The following is a 22,756-nucleotide window of genomic DNA, read 5'->3' on the forward strand; positions in this document are numbered from 1 at the left end:
AGAGTACACACATCCTATAGCAAAAACCTCAATAAAAAAAAAAAAAAAGAAAGGAAGAAAGAAGGAAAATAGAGGTGATGGGCACCAGGTGGCATAGTGATTGCATTGCTGGACTCCCATATGGCCAATTGTGGTTCGAGTCCAGGATCCAGTGGCTCTAAAATCATTCCAGGCATGTGTGCCCAAGATGCTGGGAGGAGAATGGAGGAGAAGGAATTATGGCACAATCATTCTGCCAGAGGTTATTTTGTACTTTCCTTCTTGCTGTCTCTGTCTCTCTCTATAGCGAGTGCTTCTGTGCTATGGCAAAAACCTCCTAAAGATTTTTTTTAAAAAGAAAGTAGAGGTAAGAAGGGGCCATGCAGTGAAGGGGTTATATATATCAAGGAGAAGAGTTTTCTAGATGCAGACTAAAGCAACTAAGTTGTTTTTCTTGGTTTAGACCCTCTGGTCCTTCTACTGAATTCTAACTACTTGTGTCTTTTCTGAATGGATAAAAGTTTATCTTGCAGGAAAAAAGAATGTTGGCACACATTAAAACAAAGCCACTGTACACTCAGTATTTTTCCTTTCACTAAAGGCATACGGCAACATGAGGAAGATAAAATAGGGATAAGATGGCTGTTTACCTTTATAAGTTCAATCAACTTCCTTGATAGTATTAAAAAAAACTATTCTAAATATCATTAAGAATTATGACTGAAAATACTTTAGCTTCCAATGTTGTTATTGGCATTTCTACCACAATGTCAGTAATGGTTAGATTTATAATGTGTGCCAAATTAGTCAAGACCCTAGATACTGATCTCAAATTAGGAGTGTTCTAAAAGTAAAAGCCATTTTTAGGAAAAAAAATAAAATTATAGGAAGACTCCTACTTGACTTTTTGGTCTGCTTTTCCAGTCCCTTATAAATAATGAATTAATAAAATGAAGTTTATTCTGAATTTAGAAATGTAAATAAAGTGCCATTGACCTGAAGGAGTCTCATAATGCTAAATAGATTACCAAGTGTAATTCCATGTCTCAGGTGTAAAATTAGTCTGGGAGTAATTTGTATTATTATTTCTACAGTAAGGTTGTCAACAATAGACAAACCTTTTTGTTTTTTTTTTTGTGATTCTTCATGATTTTATTTCTCTTACTTTTAATGGAAGCTGAAATATCCTGAAAATATTTCTATAAAATATGGATTTCATAGCTGCTTAAGGTGCTGGGACTTTTGGTAGGTCCTGGTTCAATTTCTTTTCCACTGGAAGCCAGGCATAATGGCATGGGACTTAATCTCAGGGACTCGGAAGACTGGCATGGGCAACATAGTGAGACCCTATTTAAGAAAGAGCCAGTTGTGGTGTCATGTACCTGTAGTCCCGACTGGCTAGAACCCTCCTGGCTGACTAGGATTCGAGTCCGGGTCTTGTCAGCTTGAGAAATATGCCGAGGGTATATGCTTGTATCCAGACATGAAGAATTAGAGGAAAAAGGATTTGTGGCATGATTATGTCCTGTTAGGGGGTGTTTCTCTCTCTTTCTCTCTCTCTCTGGAGTACATGCAAAGGTCTTATGGCATAGAGAATAAAAAGCTGTGAGAATGTCCTCCTCTTGGTCATGCTTAATATTTATTAGAATGGATTTAATTTTAATGTGCTACCTATGACAACCATAGATGGCTCCATTCTATTCATTGATTATATTCTTGGTTACTTTTACAAAAGCTTAAAAATTTTTTCCATGAGAAAGGGTCACACCCAGCAGAGTCATCACATTGCATTCTACTCCCTCCTCAGTCAGCTCAGATCATAGGGGTGGACACCCAGGCTTCGCATGTGCAGGTAAACCCCTGGGGCCAAACCTTCCTGTGCATCTGCCGTCACAGAACATGGCGTTGCTGCTGCTCCACTGCTGCCGGCCCTAGTCTTGCTTACTCCTAGGTCCCTAATAAGATTCTGTGATGGGGAGATCTATTTCTTTCTATCTTGTGTTTTTGAGCCAAATTTCTTTTATCATCTCTTTACCTGGTAATCTTATCATTAAGTATGTTACTGATACCTGAATCTCTGATATCAATAAGGCAGTAAGATCTAGGCTTTTAGGCTTTGACTATGAGTTCTCCTCAAATTTCAGGTGTTGCCAATGTGATAGCATTAAGAAGGGAAGCCTTTAGAAGTGGTCAGCTCAGGACCAGGAGATGGTATATTGGTTATGTTGCTGGACTCCCATGTAGTTGAACATGATTTCAAATCCTGAACCTAGTGGCTTAAAATGCACTCCGGATGTGTGTATGTGTGTGCACAAGATCCTGAGAGGAGAGTGGAGAAGGGATTGTGGTATGGCCATCCCCTTCAGGAGGTGATTTCTTGCTTTCTGAGTGCAGTAGAAGAAGCGATTAGCTCATGAGTTTTCCTCCCCTTCTGAACGTGATTAAGGGTCTTATAAAAGAGGCTTCACACAGTGCTTGCCTCTTCTGATCTTCCATATTCTCCCATATGAGGACACACAGATTGGACTGTAACCAGATATGGAACCTGTTGGTGCCTTGACCTTGACCTTCCTGGTTTCTAGAACTGTGAGGAAATAGTTCTTCTTTACAAATTGTCCAATATCACGTTTTGTTATAGCAGTAAAAACAGACAAAAGGCATGTGCTTAGAAAATGGATTGACTGAATATCATAGTCTGCTTTATCTTACTATCTTAAGCTATTTTAGCTGTGTACTTTTGCAGAATGGGCTGTATCCAGTATATAGTATCTTGAATATAAGTGTAGTGGATTATTTATGGCTCAAGTATATAGACCAAATCAGATTTTTCCACCATGTTTATCACTTTTCAGTAATTTTCACAATCTGGGAAACATCTAGATGAAGACTTTTCCGAATTCATCAATCTCAAACTAGGCTTAATGTAAAAGGTAGAATATACATCCCTGCATTTTAAACATCACAGATTAAATCTAAGTTCCCACCCTTAAACCTATATACCACTTACATTTCCAGTCATTCCTTTTGCTTATGAAAGTGAAGTGTTTGACAAAGACTCTTAAATAAGATAGTCTTCTTTTTTCATACCACTACTAACTGTGGAAAAACTCCCTTGCGCTGATTACGAATCAGTCTTCTACCTCCAAATTTCCAAGAATCACAAGGGCAAATCCAGCCTTAATGGGTCAAGCATGCCTTAAATTAGTGCTGACTTGTCCCTACATCTGTAGGGACAAAATCTTTTGTGACTTCTACACACTATTGTGCCTAAGAAGAGGTTGACACAAGGACCCGCAAGTGATGTAGTGGTTAAGAAACTGGATTCCCACATGTCCATCCACTTCTGAAGTCCCAGATCTGGTAGTTTGAAAATCACACTTGGCACAGATGGTATGTGTGCCCAAAATCTCAGGAGGAGAATAGAAAAGAGATTGTGGCATGCCCATCTTCTGCAAAGGGTGATTTCTTACTTTCCCTCTCTCCATCTCTCTCTGTCTCTCTCCAGTGAGTGTGTGTGCCCTATGGCAAAACCCTACCAAAAGAAAGATATTTTGGGAGCATGAATTATAAGTCAAAAAACATCAAACGGGAGGCCTTTTCTTTCTCAGCATCATGCCTGGCCCTGACCATCCTGTGTTTGTGTACATCTTCCTGCAGATGTGTAGCTTGTTACCTGCAGCGAGGAGATCCTTGTCTAGGCTACAGTAATTCTCAAGGTCATGCTCAGAGAGGGGGCTCCAAGCCTGTGTTCTCACAAGCTTTCATTTATATTCACAGCTAATGTTTCTAATTGTATTCCTGTCCCAATGTGTCTGTGTCAGGAGGAGATTTCATCCTTAGCACCTGCCTTATACAAACCAGCCTCCTCAGAGGAATTCAGGTAGTCAGCAGGTATGGTGGTTAAGGTGTTGGATTCCCACATGACCGACCACAGTTTGAGTCTCAGACCTGGTAGCTTGCTTTTTCAGTTTCTCTCTCTCTGGTTAGAACAAGTGCTCTATAGCAAATTAAAATAATAGTAGTAATAATAATAACAATAATAGTAAATTCTTAAAACACAACAGAAGTATCCAGGTTCTTTGTTAAGCCAATTTATCAGCCCAAAGTCCCCTTCTTGTCATGCCCCACCCCCCAGCTGGTCTTTCACTGGGGATTGTGATGCATCAGAGGCTTTAACAGAGCTTAGTTTGAAAAGAGCAAGCTTCTAGGTCTCTCTCCATTTGTTATTGGCAGACTCCTCCTTTAGAAACCAACTCTTCTTTCTCAGGGATATAAGGAAGCACAACCATTTCAATGAAATAAAAGGGAAAAAAATCCTCTGGCAATGAAAGCATTAATTTATACAACTGAGATGGGCAGTGATAATGATTCCTCCCCAACCAAGAATATTTGTGCTGTCTTCGTAAGGAATTACTCCGCAACTTTTAAAGATCAGTTTTTGTGTTGTTAAGATACTCAAAAATTCCATCTAACCAGGTAATAAGAAAAATAGTATCTATTTTAAAATGAACACCTTCTGTATTCCATGTATTTTACACAAATTACTTGATTTAACCTCTGAAGTCATCCTGTATGATTGGTGGTATTATTATTATTATTTTGCTATTTTGAAGTCAAGAGGATGAATCCCAGAGAGACTAAGCCTGTTATTGAAAATGATACAATTAGGATGAGACTAGAATATACCTGACATGAAAGTCACTGACCTTTTTTTTCCTTTTTTTTAAAAAACTATTCCATACAAATAGCAAGGTCATGCTGAAAAAAAAATGTATCTGATAATACATATGTATGAATAATTGCATAATAGATTTTTAGCTGAATCAAAATTAATTTATTAATCCATTCCAGAAGCACCAGGGGAAAAAGAGATAATTAAGTTACAGTCCTTGACTTCCAGGAGCTCAGACTGGTTGTGGCGACAGTCACATGAAAGGGCACTTCAAAAAGCTTGTGGGGAGACCAGCAGTTAGTGTAATGGCTATGTCACTGGATTCCCATGTAGTCAACCGCAGTTTGAGTCCCGGACCCAGTGGCTTAAAACTCACGCCGGGCGCATGTGCGTGCGTGCCCAAGATCCCGAGAGGGGCATGGAGGAGAAGGGATTGCAGCGTGGCCATACCCCCTGGAGGGTATTTTCTCGCTTTCTGTCTCTCTGTCTCTCTGTCTGTCTGGCGAGCACACACGCCCTATGACAAAAACCTCTCAAAAAAAAAAAAAAAAAAAGAGGCTGACCAGTTAAATGTGAGTCTCAGATAAATAACAATTAAAAAAAAAAAAAAAGCTTGTGGGAACATGAAATGAAATATGAGTTTATTTTGGTGTCCAAACATTTGAAATCCAGGTATAGATTTTTCATAATATGCATATTTCATGAACTTTCTGAAGACCATTCCTATAATAACTAAGAACAATGACAGGGTTAAAGGAGTCATCTGTGAGTGAAGAGTAGGGGTGCCTAGGGGGATCAGCAGTTAGCATAATGGCTGTGTCGCTGGACTCCTATGTAGTCGACCGTGGTTTGCGTCGCAGACCTGATGGCTCAAAACTCACGCTGGGTGTGTCTGTGTGCGTGCACAAGATCCCGAGAGGAGAATGGAGGAGCAGGGATTGCAGCATGGTCATCCCCCTTGGGGGTGATTTCTTGCTTTCTGTCTCTCTGTCTGTCTGGCGAGCACACACGCCCTATGGCAAAAACCTCTCCAAAAAAAAAAAAGAAAAAAAAAGAGTAGGGGTGCCTAGACTTGGAACGCTATGTCCAGCCTCAAGTATTCTTCCAATTTTATAGTATTTTCTGTTCTTAAGAGGTGCCTAAAACCATATGCGTCTTTCCACTGACCATACATTTTTTTTTGGTTCTTCCTTGTGTTGCACTTTGCCTCTCCAGCATAGAAATCTACTTCATATATTTCTAATAATATTAGATTGATTCTTGCATGGTCTGTGAGCATCTCTGGCTACCTCAAATTATTGACAGGTACATCTGCCTTAGAGGATAAGTTGGGAGGACATGGTCTTTTGGGAAAGGGTATTAAGAGGACAGGGTTAGAAGAAGGGCACAGAAAATGACATTGGCCCTTCTTCCAAAGATCATCTTCAGTACCCCTGGGGAGTAGGCACAAATCTGACTATATGTGTGCTTGATTCTGAGGGTGTCTATGATCATACTAAATACAGTATCTAAGCAATACTACAGTTTATGTCTTAACATGTTAATGAGAATTACTTACCTTTAAAATATCTTCTATTTATAGCTTCTTCAGCTTTTAGCTTCAGAATGTTAATACTTTATATACAAAATACCGCATTACTTGCTTCAATAGCTGCAAACCCATGCTTTTCCATCATGGTAATATTTAAAGTCTACTACAAATAATATTCAATTCATGTTTGTGTGGAGTTGAAGGCCAGAAATAGAATCCAACCTTACACAAAAATATTTTGAAATTAAGCCAATTTGATACATAGATCACATATATTTTAAAATCAGAGGCAAAGGATTTTTTTTAAAAAGCCATGTACACATTTTCATATTTCCAGATCTGCCGTGTGACCATATTATGAGAGGTTGGGTCCATTTTGGAGCTTGCTTTCTCTGTGGACTCTTTCCTAGCTACTGCGTTAGTCCTGGTGGCATTTTTAATTTTTCTTTTCATGATTCTTTGTTAATAAAGAGCCTTTCTATTCGAACTGTGTCATCCTGTCTTTGCCATCTGCCAGCAAGTCTTGTCTGCTCATGGAGAACGCCAGGATTCTTGGCTGAGTTCTGCCAGTCCTGACACCATGCTTTATGGAGCGATCCTAATTCGATATTCAGATAGTCGCTCCTTTTCCTCTCCCTTCTCTTCCATGGTTTATGTAGTCAAAGCTGATTTTTGACTGCCAGGGGTTCCTGCCTATAGCAAGGCACCCTTTTAAAAATACAAGTGGAAAATAATGAAAAAAAAAACACAGAAGGTTTGTTAATGGGTCTTTTTGTGCCTTATTATACTTATCATCATAGTAACAATTTTGGAGATAAATGTCTTTGCAAGAGAGAGAAGAAACACCTACCTTGTAACCCATGACTTCAGATTCATTGGCCAGTGGTCTGACGGGTTCCCAACCTAGGGAAACCTGAGAGCCTTGCTGCTCCCATCTGAGGTTGCTAGGTGCTTGGCTAGGGGCTGCAAAGGAAAAAGTGAAAGTGAGCTAACAAGGATTCTTAAGTACATTTATTCATTTAAATCCTTGTGAGTCTTTCAATCTTTCTCATGTTCAGTAGTTGGCTGGCACCATAGGCTTCCTTCCAACTGGAGTCAGATAAGGAGGGCTTTGCTCCAGGAGTGTCATTTTAATAGGTACTCTACTGAGCATTTGAACTTGAATCCTTTTATCTCCCTTCTGTGTCAAAATCACTTAGCCTTGTTTCACAGGAAGATAACCTTTAACTGCTGTGAATGCAAAAATTTCTGAGCTAGTTTTGGAATTCAGATCTAAGCACTGAAGTAAGACTATGAATCAAAACCCCCCTTGACTCTGCTTATTATGTACCTCACATGGCTTTCAGAAACGTTAAGAGATGTTCCCCTTTGTCTGAAACAAACAAAAGTCCTGGGTCACTTACGGGATTTCTTGGTGGTTGCACTCACTTCACTGCTAGGTGGCCCATATCCAGCACCATTGTAAGCCCTCACTGTGAAATGATATAACGTATTTCCTTCTAATCCTGTCAGGATGACAGATGACTCATTCCCCCGAGTTTTGACTGTTTCTGCTGCATCTTCTTGTTCCATGTCTTTCCAGTAACCAATCTGTCAACAAATTATCACATGACAGATTAATTGTTAAGTTTTCTCTGTGCTTGTGACTGCTTAAACTCTCTCTTTTTCTGGATGTTTCTGGATCCATCTCTAGAAAAGAATCATTCATGCCTGGGTCACCCAATTAACAGGTCCTACTAATGAAGTCAGAATTACAGCCCCAGTGAATGCGTAATATGCACATGTGTGAATTGCAGCACCACAAGTGGTACTCAGTGAGTCACCAAAGGTGCTACCTTGTAGCCTGGTAGCTTGAAATAGTTAAAAATGCACGCTGATGCTAAAGAAAAATGATGCAAATAAATTGAAGATGTGTTTTTCTCTCCTAAGTCATCAAAACCATTTACAACTTGAAACCATGGAACTCTGAATGAATTATTTGAGAGAGGCATGAATGATATTTCCTCTTGGGCTTCACATAAAAGTGAATCACATGAGCTGTATCCATTTAATGGAGAAGAGGCTGACAGAGTACTTCTCATGATACCTTGCAGTGGTTTACATGTAGAGAACTAGCATTGTTAGGATTATGGGAAGGAGGCAGAAAGGAACATCTTTTTATCAAAACACAGGGTGTACACTGAGATCATTGGTGACTGGATTAAAACACAACAAAACATAACAAAACATTGTTCATGAGACTGTATATTGCTAAGGCTTTACTCTGTTCAGACAGTAGAACTTAATCGGGCAACAGTATATAGAATGAGTAGTGTTTTCTCACACTTGGTTACTGTGGTGAAAATAGTGGATCACAACACTAATTTATCCCCCCCCCCCAAGTGCCTTGTCTACTGTGGAATCTAGTGACCCAAGCACAATGTTTTCCACAATCTCTTTCAGCTAAGGTTGCTGCTGCACAATGTTGGTAGTGAGGAGTGGGTTGAAATTTGGAGATATTCTGGAGCATGCCTAGGTTGCTACTTGTAGCTACAACCACAGAAAATCATTACAGGCTCTGATCTCCATTCACATTTGGCTACTATGACATATGAAGGGCATCAGCCAGCCTAGGTGCTAGCTGAAGACAAAGGATACAAGAAATGGGAAGAAGAAGGAAGTCATAAATCACAACTGCAAATTTATGCAGCAAATACTGCTGTCATTAGCTATATTCTTTTTTTTTGGGGGGGGGAGTTTTTGTTATAGGGCATGTGCACTCTCCAGAAAGAGACAGAGAGACAGAAAGTGAGAAATCACTCCCCAGGGGGGATGTCCATGTCGCAGTACCTTCTACTCTGCTTTCTTCTTGGGATCCTGGGCACGCACACACAGGCACCCCGTGTGAGTTTAATCCACTGAGTCCAGCATTCAAACCTCAGTCATCTACATGGGAGTCCAGTGACATAGCCATTACTCCAACTGCTGGTCACATTCTTCATATTATTTTGTATATATTTATACATGTGATACAACACTAAAGAACTAACAATGCTAGTTCTCTACATGTAATTTTCCTATATTTTGTATAGAGTGTGTTTATCGTAGGTAACTTTCTAATGTCATTTATTATAGGAGGAGTGAACTTTCACCCTAAGGTAGACAGACTGACTGACAGACTGACTGATGGGATTTTTTCCCCTTTTTGAAGAGAGAATGATTCCGCCCCCCTCCCATTTTTTTCCCTATAGGGGACATGCACTCACCAAAGAGAGGAAAAAAAAAGGGAGAGGGAAGGTGAGAAATCATTTCCGCAGGGGGATGGCCATGCCACACCCCTTCTCCTCCATCATTCTCTCGGAATTTTGGGCACACACACATGCACCCAGGCCATTTTTTAAGCTGCTTAGTCAGAGACTTGAACCACAAGTGGGCCACATGCATCTAGCCACTTAAATCTGCATGCCACCAAGTGGCCTTACATTTTCCTTTGTAAAAGAGAGATTTGCACTGTGTTAGTAGAGAACAGTGCTGTTACTAATTGTTGTTTTGGGGAGAGTTGTTGAATGGAGAGAAGGATGTGTATGGATGTTGAGTAACCAAAGGTTTAGGTTGCTAAGTGCTCAGCCATGTTATTCTCATTCTAGTGTGCCTTTCTAGACTGAGAACGACTGAAAGCTAAAATTCTTATTTCCAAGACTCTCTTGCAGTTAGAATTTGGATGTTTTTTCGATTCAGTCAGTCAGATGCAGGTTTATGTGACTTCAAAGAAGTAAGATGAAGGCCCAACCTCTGCCACTTCAGCTTTTTTTCTGGCAAGCCCAGCGGTGGAGTCTTTAATTTTTCTTTCTTCCTTGTGGCAGTATTAATAAATGTCTCAGTGCCTAGCCGCTAGCTCTGGGAGTCAAGAAGCAGGGCATAGGGCAGCCGTTTTGCTAGTGCAGATCAGAGCAGGCACGGCAGGATTGCAGAGCTGGCAACAATGGTGGAGCTGCTAGGTAACAGTGATTTCCTGAGTGCAGCACCCTCTGAGTCATGGTGGCTCCTGAATCATGGCAGTGGAGTATGCTTCTAGAATTGGCAGCTTCCTGCTTTTAGAGACCATCAGCCTCTTTCTCTGTGGCTCGCTCCAATAGTTTAGCTTGCAGTCATTGTTTGAGCCATGCTTAAAAAATTTGTTAATTCAACTCTCCCAATAATTTTGTAATGATTTAATACCTATAATAAAACATTTCTTGCTTAGACTAGAGTAATTCAGTTCTTCACAACTGAATCCTGCCTGATATACCTACATAGATCCTAAATTTATATATATTTTTTTAAAAAGAAGAATGAAATTCTTCCTTTAGCCCTGTCTCCTCACTGAACCGAACAAGCATACAACCAAGTAACTAAGCTTCAGATTTTTTTCTCTTAAATAATTGTTTATTCAATGAAAGAGAGAAGGGGACACCTGCATTAGTCTTCACACCATGATCTACTTAGTCTTAGCCATTCCAGATAATGGGCAAACATGATCCAGAGAGGTCCTAGGATGTGAACACAGGACTGTCACACATAGGTCCAGTTGTGTTATAGGTGTGCCACTACATGGTCACTGAAAAAAAATTTTTTTTTTAAAAGTTGGAATCCTCTGGTGGCATAGCAGTTAAGGTTTTGGACTTCCACATGGCCAATTTCAGTTTGAGTCCCAAGCCCGGCAGCTTAAAACTCACACTGAGTGAGTGTGCATGTGTGCCCCAAGTCCCAGAAGGAGAATGGAAGAAAAGAGATTATGGCATGACCATTTCCCCCAGGGAGTGATTTCTTGTCTTCCCTCTCTCCATCTCTCTCTGTCTCTCTGTATCTCCAGTGAGCACATGCACCCTATACCAAAAATCTCTCCCCAAAAGTTGGAATCCTCTAACACTGTCTTTTATATGATGTTGGTCCCATTATTTCAATTTTAAGAATAAGCTTATCTTGCTTGAGCATAATTTTAACTGAACAAGTTATTTCCAAGCTACAAAATTGGCTAAGAAATTGTTGGATGAAAAAATATGTATCTTTCCTTCCCAGTGATATATCTGATTTCCTGTTATTTGTTTCAATTTTCCTTAACCAGTCACATTATTTTAAATATAATTAAATATATATTTTGAGGAAGCAGAGTGTGATTAAATTAAACAAATTGTAAATTTTGATACAAATAAAGATTCCAATGTAAATTCTGGACTTCTAAGTGTTGAATGTTTAATATTCTGATTAATAACTACAAAATTAAACATCCAAAGGAAAAGACAAAATATGTTTAAATAACTGTGAGAAAAAAATTATCTCTACGAGTTGAAAAAGAAAATGCATACATTATTTCTTTTTCTAGCATATAGAATACTTTTTTAAAAATGGAGGAGTCACTAATTCATAGTGAAATGATAATTGTTTTTTTCTAAGTTGATTCTTTAGGATAACAGTTATTTTATCCGTGTAGATGGTACACTTGGTTTTCTGGTGTGATGATTGTAAGATATTCAAGTCTTGCACAATGCAGTTTCCTTACAGGAAGTTACAGGGTCTAAAAACCATGATTTCTGCTGTATGTAGTTAGTAGTTACTGGGTGATGTGGGAACTTTCCCTTACTTCTCAATATTCATTCGGTCATATAAATCATTGAAGAATTCTTCCTAATAGCTTTTCCTCTCCTATCTAATTTTATTCCTACTTTTTTTAAAAGATTTTTTTTTTGTAGCAGTTATAGGTTTCCAGCAAAATTGAGAGAAAGGTACAGAAATTTCCCATGTACCCTTTACTCTCATATATGAATAGCCTCCTCCATTATCAACACACCCCACTGGGGTGCTACATTTGCTGCAATGGATAAACTTACATGGACACATCCTCCTTTTAATGGACCGAAAAACTGATCTCAAATTTTGTTACATGTTAAGTTTTAAAAATGCATTTCTTTCTTACCTCTCTTATTCACTTATTTCTGTTTCTTCTGTTGTACTCAATGATGTTGTACTCCCTAAATTTAGTAGATATTGCTCTATTTTTTGCTGTCATTAGATACAGAGGAAAGCCTTTCTGATTTTTGTATCTCTTAAATGAGCTTTGTCTTTCTGCTTGGCAGCTTATAGGTTTTTGTTTTCTTTTTTAAATCAAAATGTATATTAGAATGTAAATATTTTATTAGCCCTTAGGTTTTTAAAACTTATTAGTTCAGTATTCATTCCAAAAGGTGTTTTTTATTTGAATATGTATTATTTACTAAACATTTTGCATATAGGCAACTGGGGATTAATGGTGAGTCAAAATAGACATAGTCCCAGCCCCCTTAGAGCTCACAGTCTATTTAAGGCACTAGCCATTGAATGAATAATCACACAAACAAATGTAAAATCGTGGTGACAACAGGCATTTGGAAAGCTACACACTGATCCAAATCTACGGTGGGGGATAAGACTCAATGAGATGAGGTTCAGGAAGTCTTCTCTAAGGTAGAGACAGTAGAGTTGATGGCGGAGATGAGGAGGAGCTAAAAGGCAAACAAGGAGAGGGGAAAGGCAGAGGGCATTACGTGTCGGAGGGAGGAGCTTGGTGTAGATGTGAGCCCAAAAAAGTCCAGTCAGGCTGATGAGGAGGGTAAGAGTTGAGTGTGGTGCAACTTGAATCTAGAGCCAAGATAGGATCAGATCTTGTTGGGATAGAAAGTTACGATTAATTTAAAAATATGTTCTAAAGTAAATGTAACCTATTGAAGGCTTTTAAACAGCGATAAAGGTTAGAACAGAAACATGATCTGTGATCAGATTTGTGATTTGAAACACAAAACAGTCAAAACATTTTTAAATCCATGAATCAGATGACTTTTTTTTTTTTTTTCTGAGAACCCTCTAGTAGGCTTCCTATTGTACTGCATTCCTAACTCCCCATTGTGGCTTGAAAGGTGGTACCTGATAAGAGTCTCTGTACATCTCTCTCACCTCACCTTACTTTGACCTCTGCCTTCTAGCAAAATGGGCCTTGAGCATTCAATCACATTTTGAATTTAGAGTCTTTGTACTTTTAGGTACCTACTGCCAGAAAACTCTTTTTGGTTTCCAAACAGGTATCTAAATTACTTTCAATTAAGTTTCCTTAACTGAGAACCTCCCTTGGCCACTTCTTTAAAGAAACTACTCATCCTTTAGGGATTCTGTTATTCTTCTGAGTTTTATTATAATTGTTACCATTTATAACTATATAAAATTTCCTAATTGATCTGTTCAGTTACTCGCTTTATGTTGGCAATGTGGAGACACTCAATTTGTCTTAGAGAACACTTGCAATGTGAAGAACAGATTAGAAAAGGGCTAGAGTAGATATAGGAAGACCAGTTAGGAGACATTGCTGACTATGGAAAGAGGTGAGGATAATGCAGACTATGCTCTAGTGGGTACACAGACAGAAATGTGGATGAAGTCGAGACATTTAAGGATAGAGTCAACAGATTTTTGAGATGGATTAGTTATGAAGATAACAAAGCGGCAACTGTTGAGATTTTATTATTTCCTGAAATGCTATGTGACTTCTCTATATTAAATATAGGTTTTTTTCCCCTTTTGTTTGCTTTGTGCTTATTTTCAGATTTTTGTTCACTTTGTTTTGTTTGGTTATTGATTTTTTATCTAAAATAATTCTTTTTACTAGCTTGCCTGCCTTCGTTTCCTCCCTCCTTTGTGAGAGGAGGATATGGGAGAGGAGATTCCTGATAGGGCCTTTTCATGAATGAACTCCCATCCTCAGCAAGCCAGGATCATGGGCACACACAAGGTCCTACTCAGTGTGTAATGGTTAACCCAGGATTCAAACCCTAAGACTTCTTATGAGTCTCCCACATCCCACAGTGGTGACCCACCAATGATGCTACCATAACTGGGCCTTGTCTCATATATTCTATTTTCTGTACACAAACCTATTGTTTATGGACCACATTGTCTTGTCTATCATCTTTTTCTTTTTAACCATAAAATTTTCCTATTCATTTACTTTGTGTTTTGAGATTATTTCTCAAGTTTGCACTCTGAAACAGTGGTTTAAATATTTAGCAGTATCAAGTTTGCATTTTACTGCTTCCAATGAATATTTTATTTTAGTTACTTTAGTTTTGATTTTATTGCATTTCTTTATATCCTGAATTGCTCTTTAATATAGAAGAACTGTTTCTGTTGATCCCACCAAAATCCAGAACTGTAAGTTTAGAATTTTTCTTCCGATTTATAAAACAAAAATGCTTTTTTAGGGAAAGGGATTTATACTGAGCCTTACCATTTATTTCCTCCTTTCAAAGGTGTCTCTTCTATCATTTGTTTTCTTCTTGCAAAGCTTTTTCTTCTACTTAATCACCTTTGGCTCTTGCCTAACTGACCTTCAAATATTCTAAAAAGGAATTGAAGTCTTACTTGAATGGGGAGTCATACATCTTTAGATTTTATCTCCTACAGACCTGTGCTGTGCAGGAAGAAACCAAATTACTGGTTATTAGTACAAGCGAACACTAATATTCTCCAGACAACACAAGAATCTACCTAGGCCTGAGCTAAGTGCCGAAGTTTCACATGCGTGAGTGCAGTCTGTTTCACTGAAGTAAAGACAGAGGAGTAGGAGGCCAGAGGCTATTTCTTTGCTTGCTTGAACCAAGGAAATGGAATTTTGAGGCTGGGTCAGTGCACAAAGATGAAAGGCAAAGAAAAAAAAATCTAGAAACCACTGTACTAATTTTGTTTCATACCACTCGATATAATTGTAGTGAGGGCTGTCTGTCTTCTCAGGCTATCTGAGTACTTTAAGGGGAATTAAGGAAAGCCAGTGTTACATGGGTCCATTGAATTCAGTGTCAACCCTAAATACAAAGGTAGTAACTGATGTAAACCAGGGTGAGAAGGCAGACATTTCACTGCTAGCCTACTTTCCCTATTAATTCCTCACCTTTAGACACAATTTGGAATGCTATGACCTTTTTCTTAGTAATGCTTAAATGACTACATTCCTCCTTTTTTACATGACATCTAAGATCAGGACGTCCTTCTACTGAGAGTTGTTAGCAAGGCTCTGATGGGAGATGAGTTTGTTTCTATTGGGAAACCCCTGCTTGCCTCAATGTAATCCATTTCATTTGCTAATCTGAGTTTAGCACTAGGTATAATTATTAAATTGACTATTCACAATCAATACTCTGAAAATGCTAGCAGTCAGTATCATTAGATTGCATGCATATTAGTTGCTTTGTACCCAGAGGTAATTTTACTGTGAAGGATTAAATTTAATGAATCAAATAAGATAAATAAACAATGCTTATTTAAACTTTTGAATATTTATGAGGTGGTTCAACAGTGATTAAAGGATATGAGGTGAGGAAGTTTGAAGTGTAGCAGAAACATAATAATGAATATTACTTACTGAATAAATTTGTATTCAGTTTTCCTAGAAGCTGTCAATACTGTCTATAGAAAATATACTAAAGAAGATTGACTATAAATATAATTGAACTTATTCTTAATAAATGTAGTTTACTGTCTCACACAAATGTTAGTTCCCTTCCCTTCTTTACCTTCTCACTTTCTTTATCCGAATATTCTAAAAGCATATTGAATAGAGAAAATTTGGGGAGCATTTTATTATAACTAATTGACTTGAATATGTTTTGTGAGATAACCTATAAAGATAATAGTTTCTTAATACATTTTAATTAAATGAAAGAATACAAATTTCAATCTGAAAATACTCTCAGGTAAAAAAATCTTTAAAAATGTTAAGTACATAATCATTTATATCACATTCTCTATATGTGATGCAGGGAATGAAGAGTTTTGGAGATGTATTGTTTTAATGCATACATTAAAAAAAGAATAAAACCTGAAAATTGATAGATTTTTTTTCCTTAAGATGTTCAAAAAAGAGCTGTGAATTTGAAACCCACATTAAGTGGAAAGAAGAGTATAATTATGGTAGGAGCAGTACTTAATGCATTGGAAAGACAAAAACACAAAAAACTGAAAAAAGTCAGTCAATTCTTAGAAATGTCTCCAAATTTTGTAACACTTTTTTGATCAAAGAGTGAGCAAGAAGAGTAAGAAGTAAAAGAAGGGAGATGAAGAGGTAATGGGAGGCTATACAAAATACTAATACAAAGAAAATAATGCCACAGATCTTACAGATACTAAAAAGATGATGGCAGAAATGTGGATGAGTAAAGTGATCATATAAACCCTATCCCAGATGAAAATACTAAAACCTTGGCAAATATTCAAAAGCAGACAGAAGCTGGAATAGAGTTAACTCTCCAAAAGCTGAAACTACAATGGTTAAGAATTGTGAGAATTATGAGTTTGTGGCTCCTTGTCTGAGGATGTACTCCAATCCAGCTGGCTGTGGTAGCAAAAGGCTGCAGTCTTACCAGTTAGGGTAGCAAAGACGTTCAGTGCTGAGAACAGCTGGAAAAGTAAGAGTGAAATTCAAGAAATGAGAGAGCTGCAGAAATGGTAAGATCCCCAATCTGAGTTAAAACCCTGTATAAATCCTTGGCTGCATGATAAAATCATGCTTGCCCAAGAAGAAATGCTGAGGACCAGTGAAAAAATGTAGGCAAATACATAGAGAAACCTGAAAGGCAGAGTTGCGTTAGGTGTGTTTTTTGAGTTTGCTGCCTTTTAAATTGAGTGTATTCTGTAACTTGCATGTCCTCAAGAGGCAGAAAGGTGGTCACCTTTTTTTTTTTTTTTTTTAAAGAGAGGTTTTTTTCTGTAGGGCATGAGTGCTTTCCAGAGAGACAGAAAGTGAGAAATCACCTCCTGGGGGGATGGTCATGCTGCAATCACTTCACCATTCTCCTCTAAGGATCTTGGGCATGCATGCATACATGCGATGTGTGAGTTTTAAGTTTCTGGGTCTGAAACTTGAACTTCAGACAGATACGTGGGAGTCTATTGATATAACCATTATACCATCTGCTGGTCCCAAAGTGGTCATTTTTAAACCATATATATTCAAGGTTTCTTTGAAATATGTTTGGTGAAATGATACGGTAACAAAATTTGCTTCAAAATAATGTGGAAGGATTAAGTGGAGTTAAACTTAAAACGGATTATTCATGGGGCCAGCAGGTAGTGTGGTTAATGTGCTGGATGCCCATATGGGTGACAACAGTTCAAGCTCCAGACCTGGTGGCTTGAAAATCATGATGGACAAGTGTGCATGCATGCCCCCCAAATCCCAAGAGAATTGAAGAAATTGAAGCATGGTCACCTACCCCATCCACCCCCAGAGGGTGAGTTCTCATTTTCTCTCTCTCTGGCCCTCTCTGGCGAGTGCATGTGCCCTATGTCGAAAACCTAAACATACAAACAAATGAAAATCTCCAGATTATCCAGTAGTTAATAATTATAGAAGGTGAGTGTTGAGTGCATAGAAACTCTTTACAGTGTCCTCTATATTTTACATATTTTAAAGTAAAAAGTTAAAGAAATAAGTAGAAAAGAAAATATAACAGTTCCTATGACATTAAAAAATAAGAGATAAATGTAAAAAAAGATTTGCAAGACTCATATTGATAAAGGTCAAATAAGACCTCAAAAAACAGGGGCACACCATAATTATGGATTAGAAGACTTAATATGATAGTGGATAATTCCTCTAAAATTGTTCTGTATAACCCACTACAGATTCAAACTAGAAACAACCTTAATGTATATAAATGGTAGAATAATAAATTGTGGGATATTTATGTTGTAGTTTAGGATACAGTATAAACTATAGCTCTGTGTAACAATATGGATGAATCTTGCCAGTATATTGTTGAGTGAAAAATATAGAACATAAAAAACTCCATATGATTTAACTAGCAAAACTGATCAATGTTAGGCACTAAGATAGTAGTATTTTGGAAGGCAAGAATAAAGGTAAATGATTATAGGAGATGCAAGGTGGGCCTCTGAGTTTTGGTAATACTTCTATAACCTGGATAACAGTTACGTAAATATGTTTATTTCATAGTGATTTATTCAATTGTACATTTATGATTTATGTACTTTTCCAAATACAGATTTTAAGAAAGCCATTTGGAGAATAACATGGCAGCCATTTTATAATTTTGATTGAGTTAGTTAGTAATTGGCATTTTTATGATGCTAAGTAGGTCTCTCATAAAGCTTTTTTCCCCCCTTATGTTCAAGCACTTCGTCAAATTTCTCTACCACTTAGTATATTGAGTGGGCTCATGTCTGGATCTGTCTGTTTAACACTCATTGAATTAGTACTTCTGCATCACAAGTACACTGCAAGGTGCTTAAGATATAAAGTCAACCCTCAGGAAGAAGATTTTTATTCAATTTAGTAATTCTTAAATGGGTTGTTTTAATAATATGACAACAAAAATGTTCTAAGTATTGGTAAAATGAAATTAAATGAATAATATCTGCATTTATGATTTCATTTTTTTTGGTATGGTTGCTCTGTGTGTAGAAATGTGCATTATGAAATGGAAGATGAGCCTGGGAAGGACATTTGCTGATGAGCTTGTAGATAGTTACACTTAGGGGTAAGCACCACCTGCTTTCTAGAGGCGATATAGTGAAGTTACATTGGTGTTAAAGAGTGAAACATGGAGACTACTTCTGAAGATGGTAAGATATGGTAAAAAATTCATCAATACTTTTTAGGCTTATTTTGGTGATGAAACAGTATATTTAGTCAAATATTCTATGTTTGAGAGTAAAATGATTTATGTAGTAACTTTAGTAGAAAAAAAATTTAAAGTGATTTGGATTAAACAACTTTCTCCATGAAGCAATTTATTCAAAAGGAAATGAAATCAAAACACAGTAGACTGAGTAATTAATTACTTTCTGATATTCTACAGAGTTGTCATTCAATAGAGAAGGAGTAAGTTAAGCAACTGAAATACTTCTTCTTCAATTTCCTTTTAATCTGCTGATTTTTGAAAAACATGAATAGATTTAGTTAGCCTCATAGCCTATGAAAATAACTCAAGAAGGAATTCTAATGATAGCGACATGAAAGCTATTTGATTTAAATCAGGCCACAGAATCTCAGAAAATAAAGGAGAGAATTGGTATCTTATTTTCTTCTTCTTATTTATTTTTTTAATATTCTTATTTTTATATAGTTATAATAAAAATCCAAAGAGATTCTGTAAAATATCTGCCACCCACACAGTGTATGGAAAATAGTTTTTGCTTAGCTTTCTGGTTATGGGCTTTATTTTGGCTTCTTTTGCCCCTTTAAATTATATCTGAAATTCCATTTATACACACATACCCTCCCTTCCCCTGGTATACAAATTAAATGCAATCTGCCTAGCTTGAGTTATTGCTAGACCACAGTGAGACCCATTTGTTTTTGTCTCCTGTATGGAAGAATAGAGTCAGATCATAAAATAAAACACAGCAACAATCTTGTCCCTTCTCCCCTTAAGAAATCCCTACCACAACTTATTTTATAGTGCAAAACACAATTGGTGTCTTTTCAGTGCAATCAATAAGTGGAAATGGCTTTAGTGACATGTCTAAAATGAACTTCTGAGTTACATATCCTCTGGAAGTTTTAAAATGAACACACGTAAGTCTTCATAGCCTAAGAAAAGGAGTAGCTAGGGGTGTCTTTTAGTGAGAATTGTGAAATGAGACAAGTTGTTCTGTCTATCATTTTCTCTTAACAATAAGTACTAAAAGGTTTAGGATTGAAACTAGGATACCATATACTTTTCCCTCTGCTGCAAAAATCATTGCTTAAAAAGATAAAGATATAGTTAATAATTCTCTTCAAATATGGATAGAATAGGGCTGGCACTATGGTCTAGTGGTTTTGGGACTCGGATAACACATGGCTGACTGCAGTTTGAATCCCACCCCCGAGGACTGACAAAGAAGCCAGGTGCATGTGTGTGCATACTCTCAAATATCTATAGATGGAGAAATTGAGGATTGTGGTCGGGGGTGCTTGCCAGCCTACCCCCTTCTGTTTCTCTCTGGCAAGTGCACAATTAAAAAAAAAAGTATTAGGTCATTGGGAAAAATTATGACATATTTTTATGTTTTTTTTTCTATACAAAAATGTGTCATGACTTTACTGATGACCCAGAATAAAACACACATTCAATAAACTTGGCAATTATTCCATAGGCAGACTATGTTACATCATAATATGAAAACTATGTCCATGGGGCCAGCAGTTAGCGCAATGGCTATGTTGCTGAACTCCCATGTAGTCAACTACGGTTCGACTCCCAGACCCGGTGACTTAAACTCACACTGGACACGTGTGCGTGTGTGCCCAAGATCCTGAAGAGAATGGAGGGGAAGGGATTACAGCGTGACCATTCCCCCTGGAGGGTGATGGGGGACCATAAACCCATGTAGAAAAAACCCTCAAAAAAAAAAAAAAAAAAAAAAACAGAAAAAAACCAAAAAACTATGTCCAGTGGAAAAAATTAATTTCTTTCTATTTTATACAGTAAAGAAGACTAATTTACTGATCACTTATGAATTTAGTTAGGGAAATTGAAGACACTTTAGGGACACAAGTACTTGCTCAAGCAAACAAACTTATACTCCTGGAGGGCATTGGCATGGACTGATTCTCACTAATTCTCCTTCGCTTCAGAAAATCAGGATGCTAAGAAATGCTGGAGTAATTCGAGATTCAAGAATTGTTTTGTTCTAATGTCTGACTTTTTTGTTTACTTATATTCTCATAAATCCTCGCATTAGACTGTGAACTTTTTGAGGTCTGACACAAGATCTTACACAGCTGAGCATTTCCATGCCTAGCCGGTGACTGCTACTTAAGAGCTTGATGAGTGAAAAAATGAAAATATGAATCCTGCAATATTCCATTATCACAGTTTTCTTTATCATTCTTTCTGAACTGAGAATATCAGAAAAGATTATAAAATTTGGCTTTACTCTTTACTCTCGCTTCTTACAAGCCTGACATCTGCTCTGAATTTGTAGACACATAAAAATACTGGTGTGCACTGAAAAGCTTGAGGGACTCTGCTCTAGGACTCGGGGATTATCATCCACAGGACACTTAATGCTGGTAGGTTCATAAATTCAAAACTGCACCTAATAATTTACTTATGTGGGCCAGTGACAGGGATAGCAATCCAGACGGAATAGTCATGGTTATTCATGAATTCAAGTTGTCCAATAAATACAGTCCATTTTCAATTTTCAATCATGCTACATGTCATAAGCTAGAAATTTCACATATTTCAATGTCGGTGCCTTCAACATTTAATCCCTGCACCCAGAAAATCTTTAACTACTTCTGTGTAAGTAACTAGAAATCTCAAATGAGTGGTTTTTAAGAGGATGCCAATACAATTGTTCAAATATTTGTAAAATACAACTAATGGGATTGGTGTCTACTTTTGGGACTTCATATTTTTGTTTTATTTTGCATGATTATTTTTTGTGAGGGGATACTATTCCTATAGAAGTGTGTTTTAAAAGCTTGTTGAAAAGGCAACCTTTTTTCTCATTATTGTCATCTATGCTAATGGTGACACTTAGAAATATTCTTGAAAGAATCCACTTAGAGATGCACGGATAGAAAGTAAGGTGTGAGGAAGGCACGCACTGTACTAAAGCCAGCCTGGAAATGGAAAGAGATGATATTCCTAAAATGTCCTCAGTTTCCTTATCATTATAGACATTGATGGGCTATGAGCTGTCATGTTGACTGTTTTTGTGTAGCTATTGTTACCATCTGATTGCCACAAATATTCCATTACATAGAGCAGTTAGTCAATTTAATAACAAAAAGTCAATCCCTATTTGATTTGAATTAATGGTTAATATAGTGGAAAGTGTTAAGTTAGATGGAGATGAAAATAAGTTTAAATCAAAATGCCTGACCCATTAATTCTTAAACCAAAGAAGAAGCTTCCTTGTAAAAGGAAAAAAGCAAAAGCCAAATTTAAGTAGGTTCTTGACAGATGGCATCAGGGGAAGCCTCCAGCTGAGCTCCTTACTGCTGCCCTGAAAGGATGCGTCAGGGAAAAGAATGTCAGAACCAAGTCATCATCCAACGGAGCTACCAGGAGCTAGGGTCCAAGACCTCGGCTTAGGATAAAAACAAAAATAAAACTCTAGAAAAATATTAATAGAAATAGTGACCCTAGCTAGACTGAGAACTTCACAAGGAAAGGTCACTGCCTATTTTATTTATAGTTTTAACATGAATAGTGCATCTAAACCTAACAGGAAGGGCTGCATGCTAATGTTCAATGAGTACTAGTTGAATAAATAAATGAATGAATAATGAGAGTCAAGTGAAACATTCAGAAGTCAGTTCAGAGACATATCAGATCAAAATTTTATTGCCAACTCAAGCTCACTACTGGAGACAGGTGGCAACTATGTCCAGACACATAAACAGAAACAGAACTGCGGAGAGACAGCACCGTGGCAGGGTTGTGGGCTGAGGTGGTCAGGTCAAGATCTAAGAGCTTTAAGGACTTCACTGTCCATGCTGATACGTATCATCTCTCAATGACCCTTGCTTGAGAGCAATCCCCCCCCCCTCCCCCCAGGGGGATACACAGCTCTAA

At 37.5% G+C, this 22,756-nt stretch overlaps 1 protein-coding gene across 1 annotated transcript in view; it reads right to left on the reverse strand.

Annotated features, from left to right (window-relative positions):
• The window catches only part of CNTN5 (contactin 5), a 515,333-nt gene that overhangs the window by 8,144 nt on the left and 484,433 nt on the right, over positions 1 to 22,756 (reverse strand). Inside the window, exons 20-21 of the mRNA XM_006150105.2 lie at positions 7,586 to 7,772; positions 7,033 to 7,145 (exon numbers count right to left, since the gene is read on the reverse strand). Coding sequence (XP_006150167.1) covers positions 7,033 to 7,145; positions 7,586 to 7,772 — 300 coding nt within the window. The remainder of the gene's footprint in view (positions 1 to 7,032; positions 7,146 to 7,585; positions 7,773 to 22,756) is intronic.

The sequence above is a fragment of the Tupaia chinensis genome, unplaced genomic scaffold (assembly GCF_000334495.1).
Source record: "Tupaia chinensis unplaced genomic scaffold, TupChi_1.0 Scaffold000276_2, whole genome shotgun sequence".
In the NCBI taxonomy this organism is placed as follows: Eukaryota; Metazoa; Chordata; class Mammalia; order Scandentia; family Tupaiidae; genus Tupaia; species Tupaia belangeri.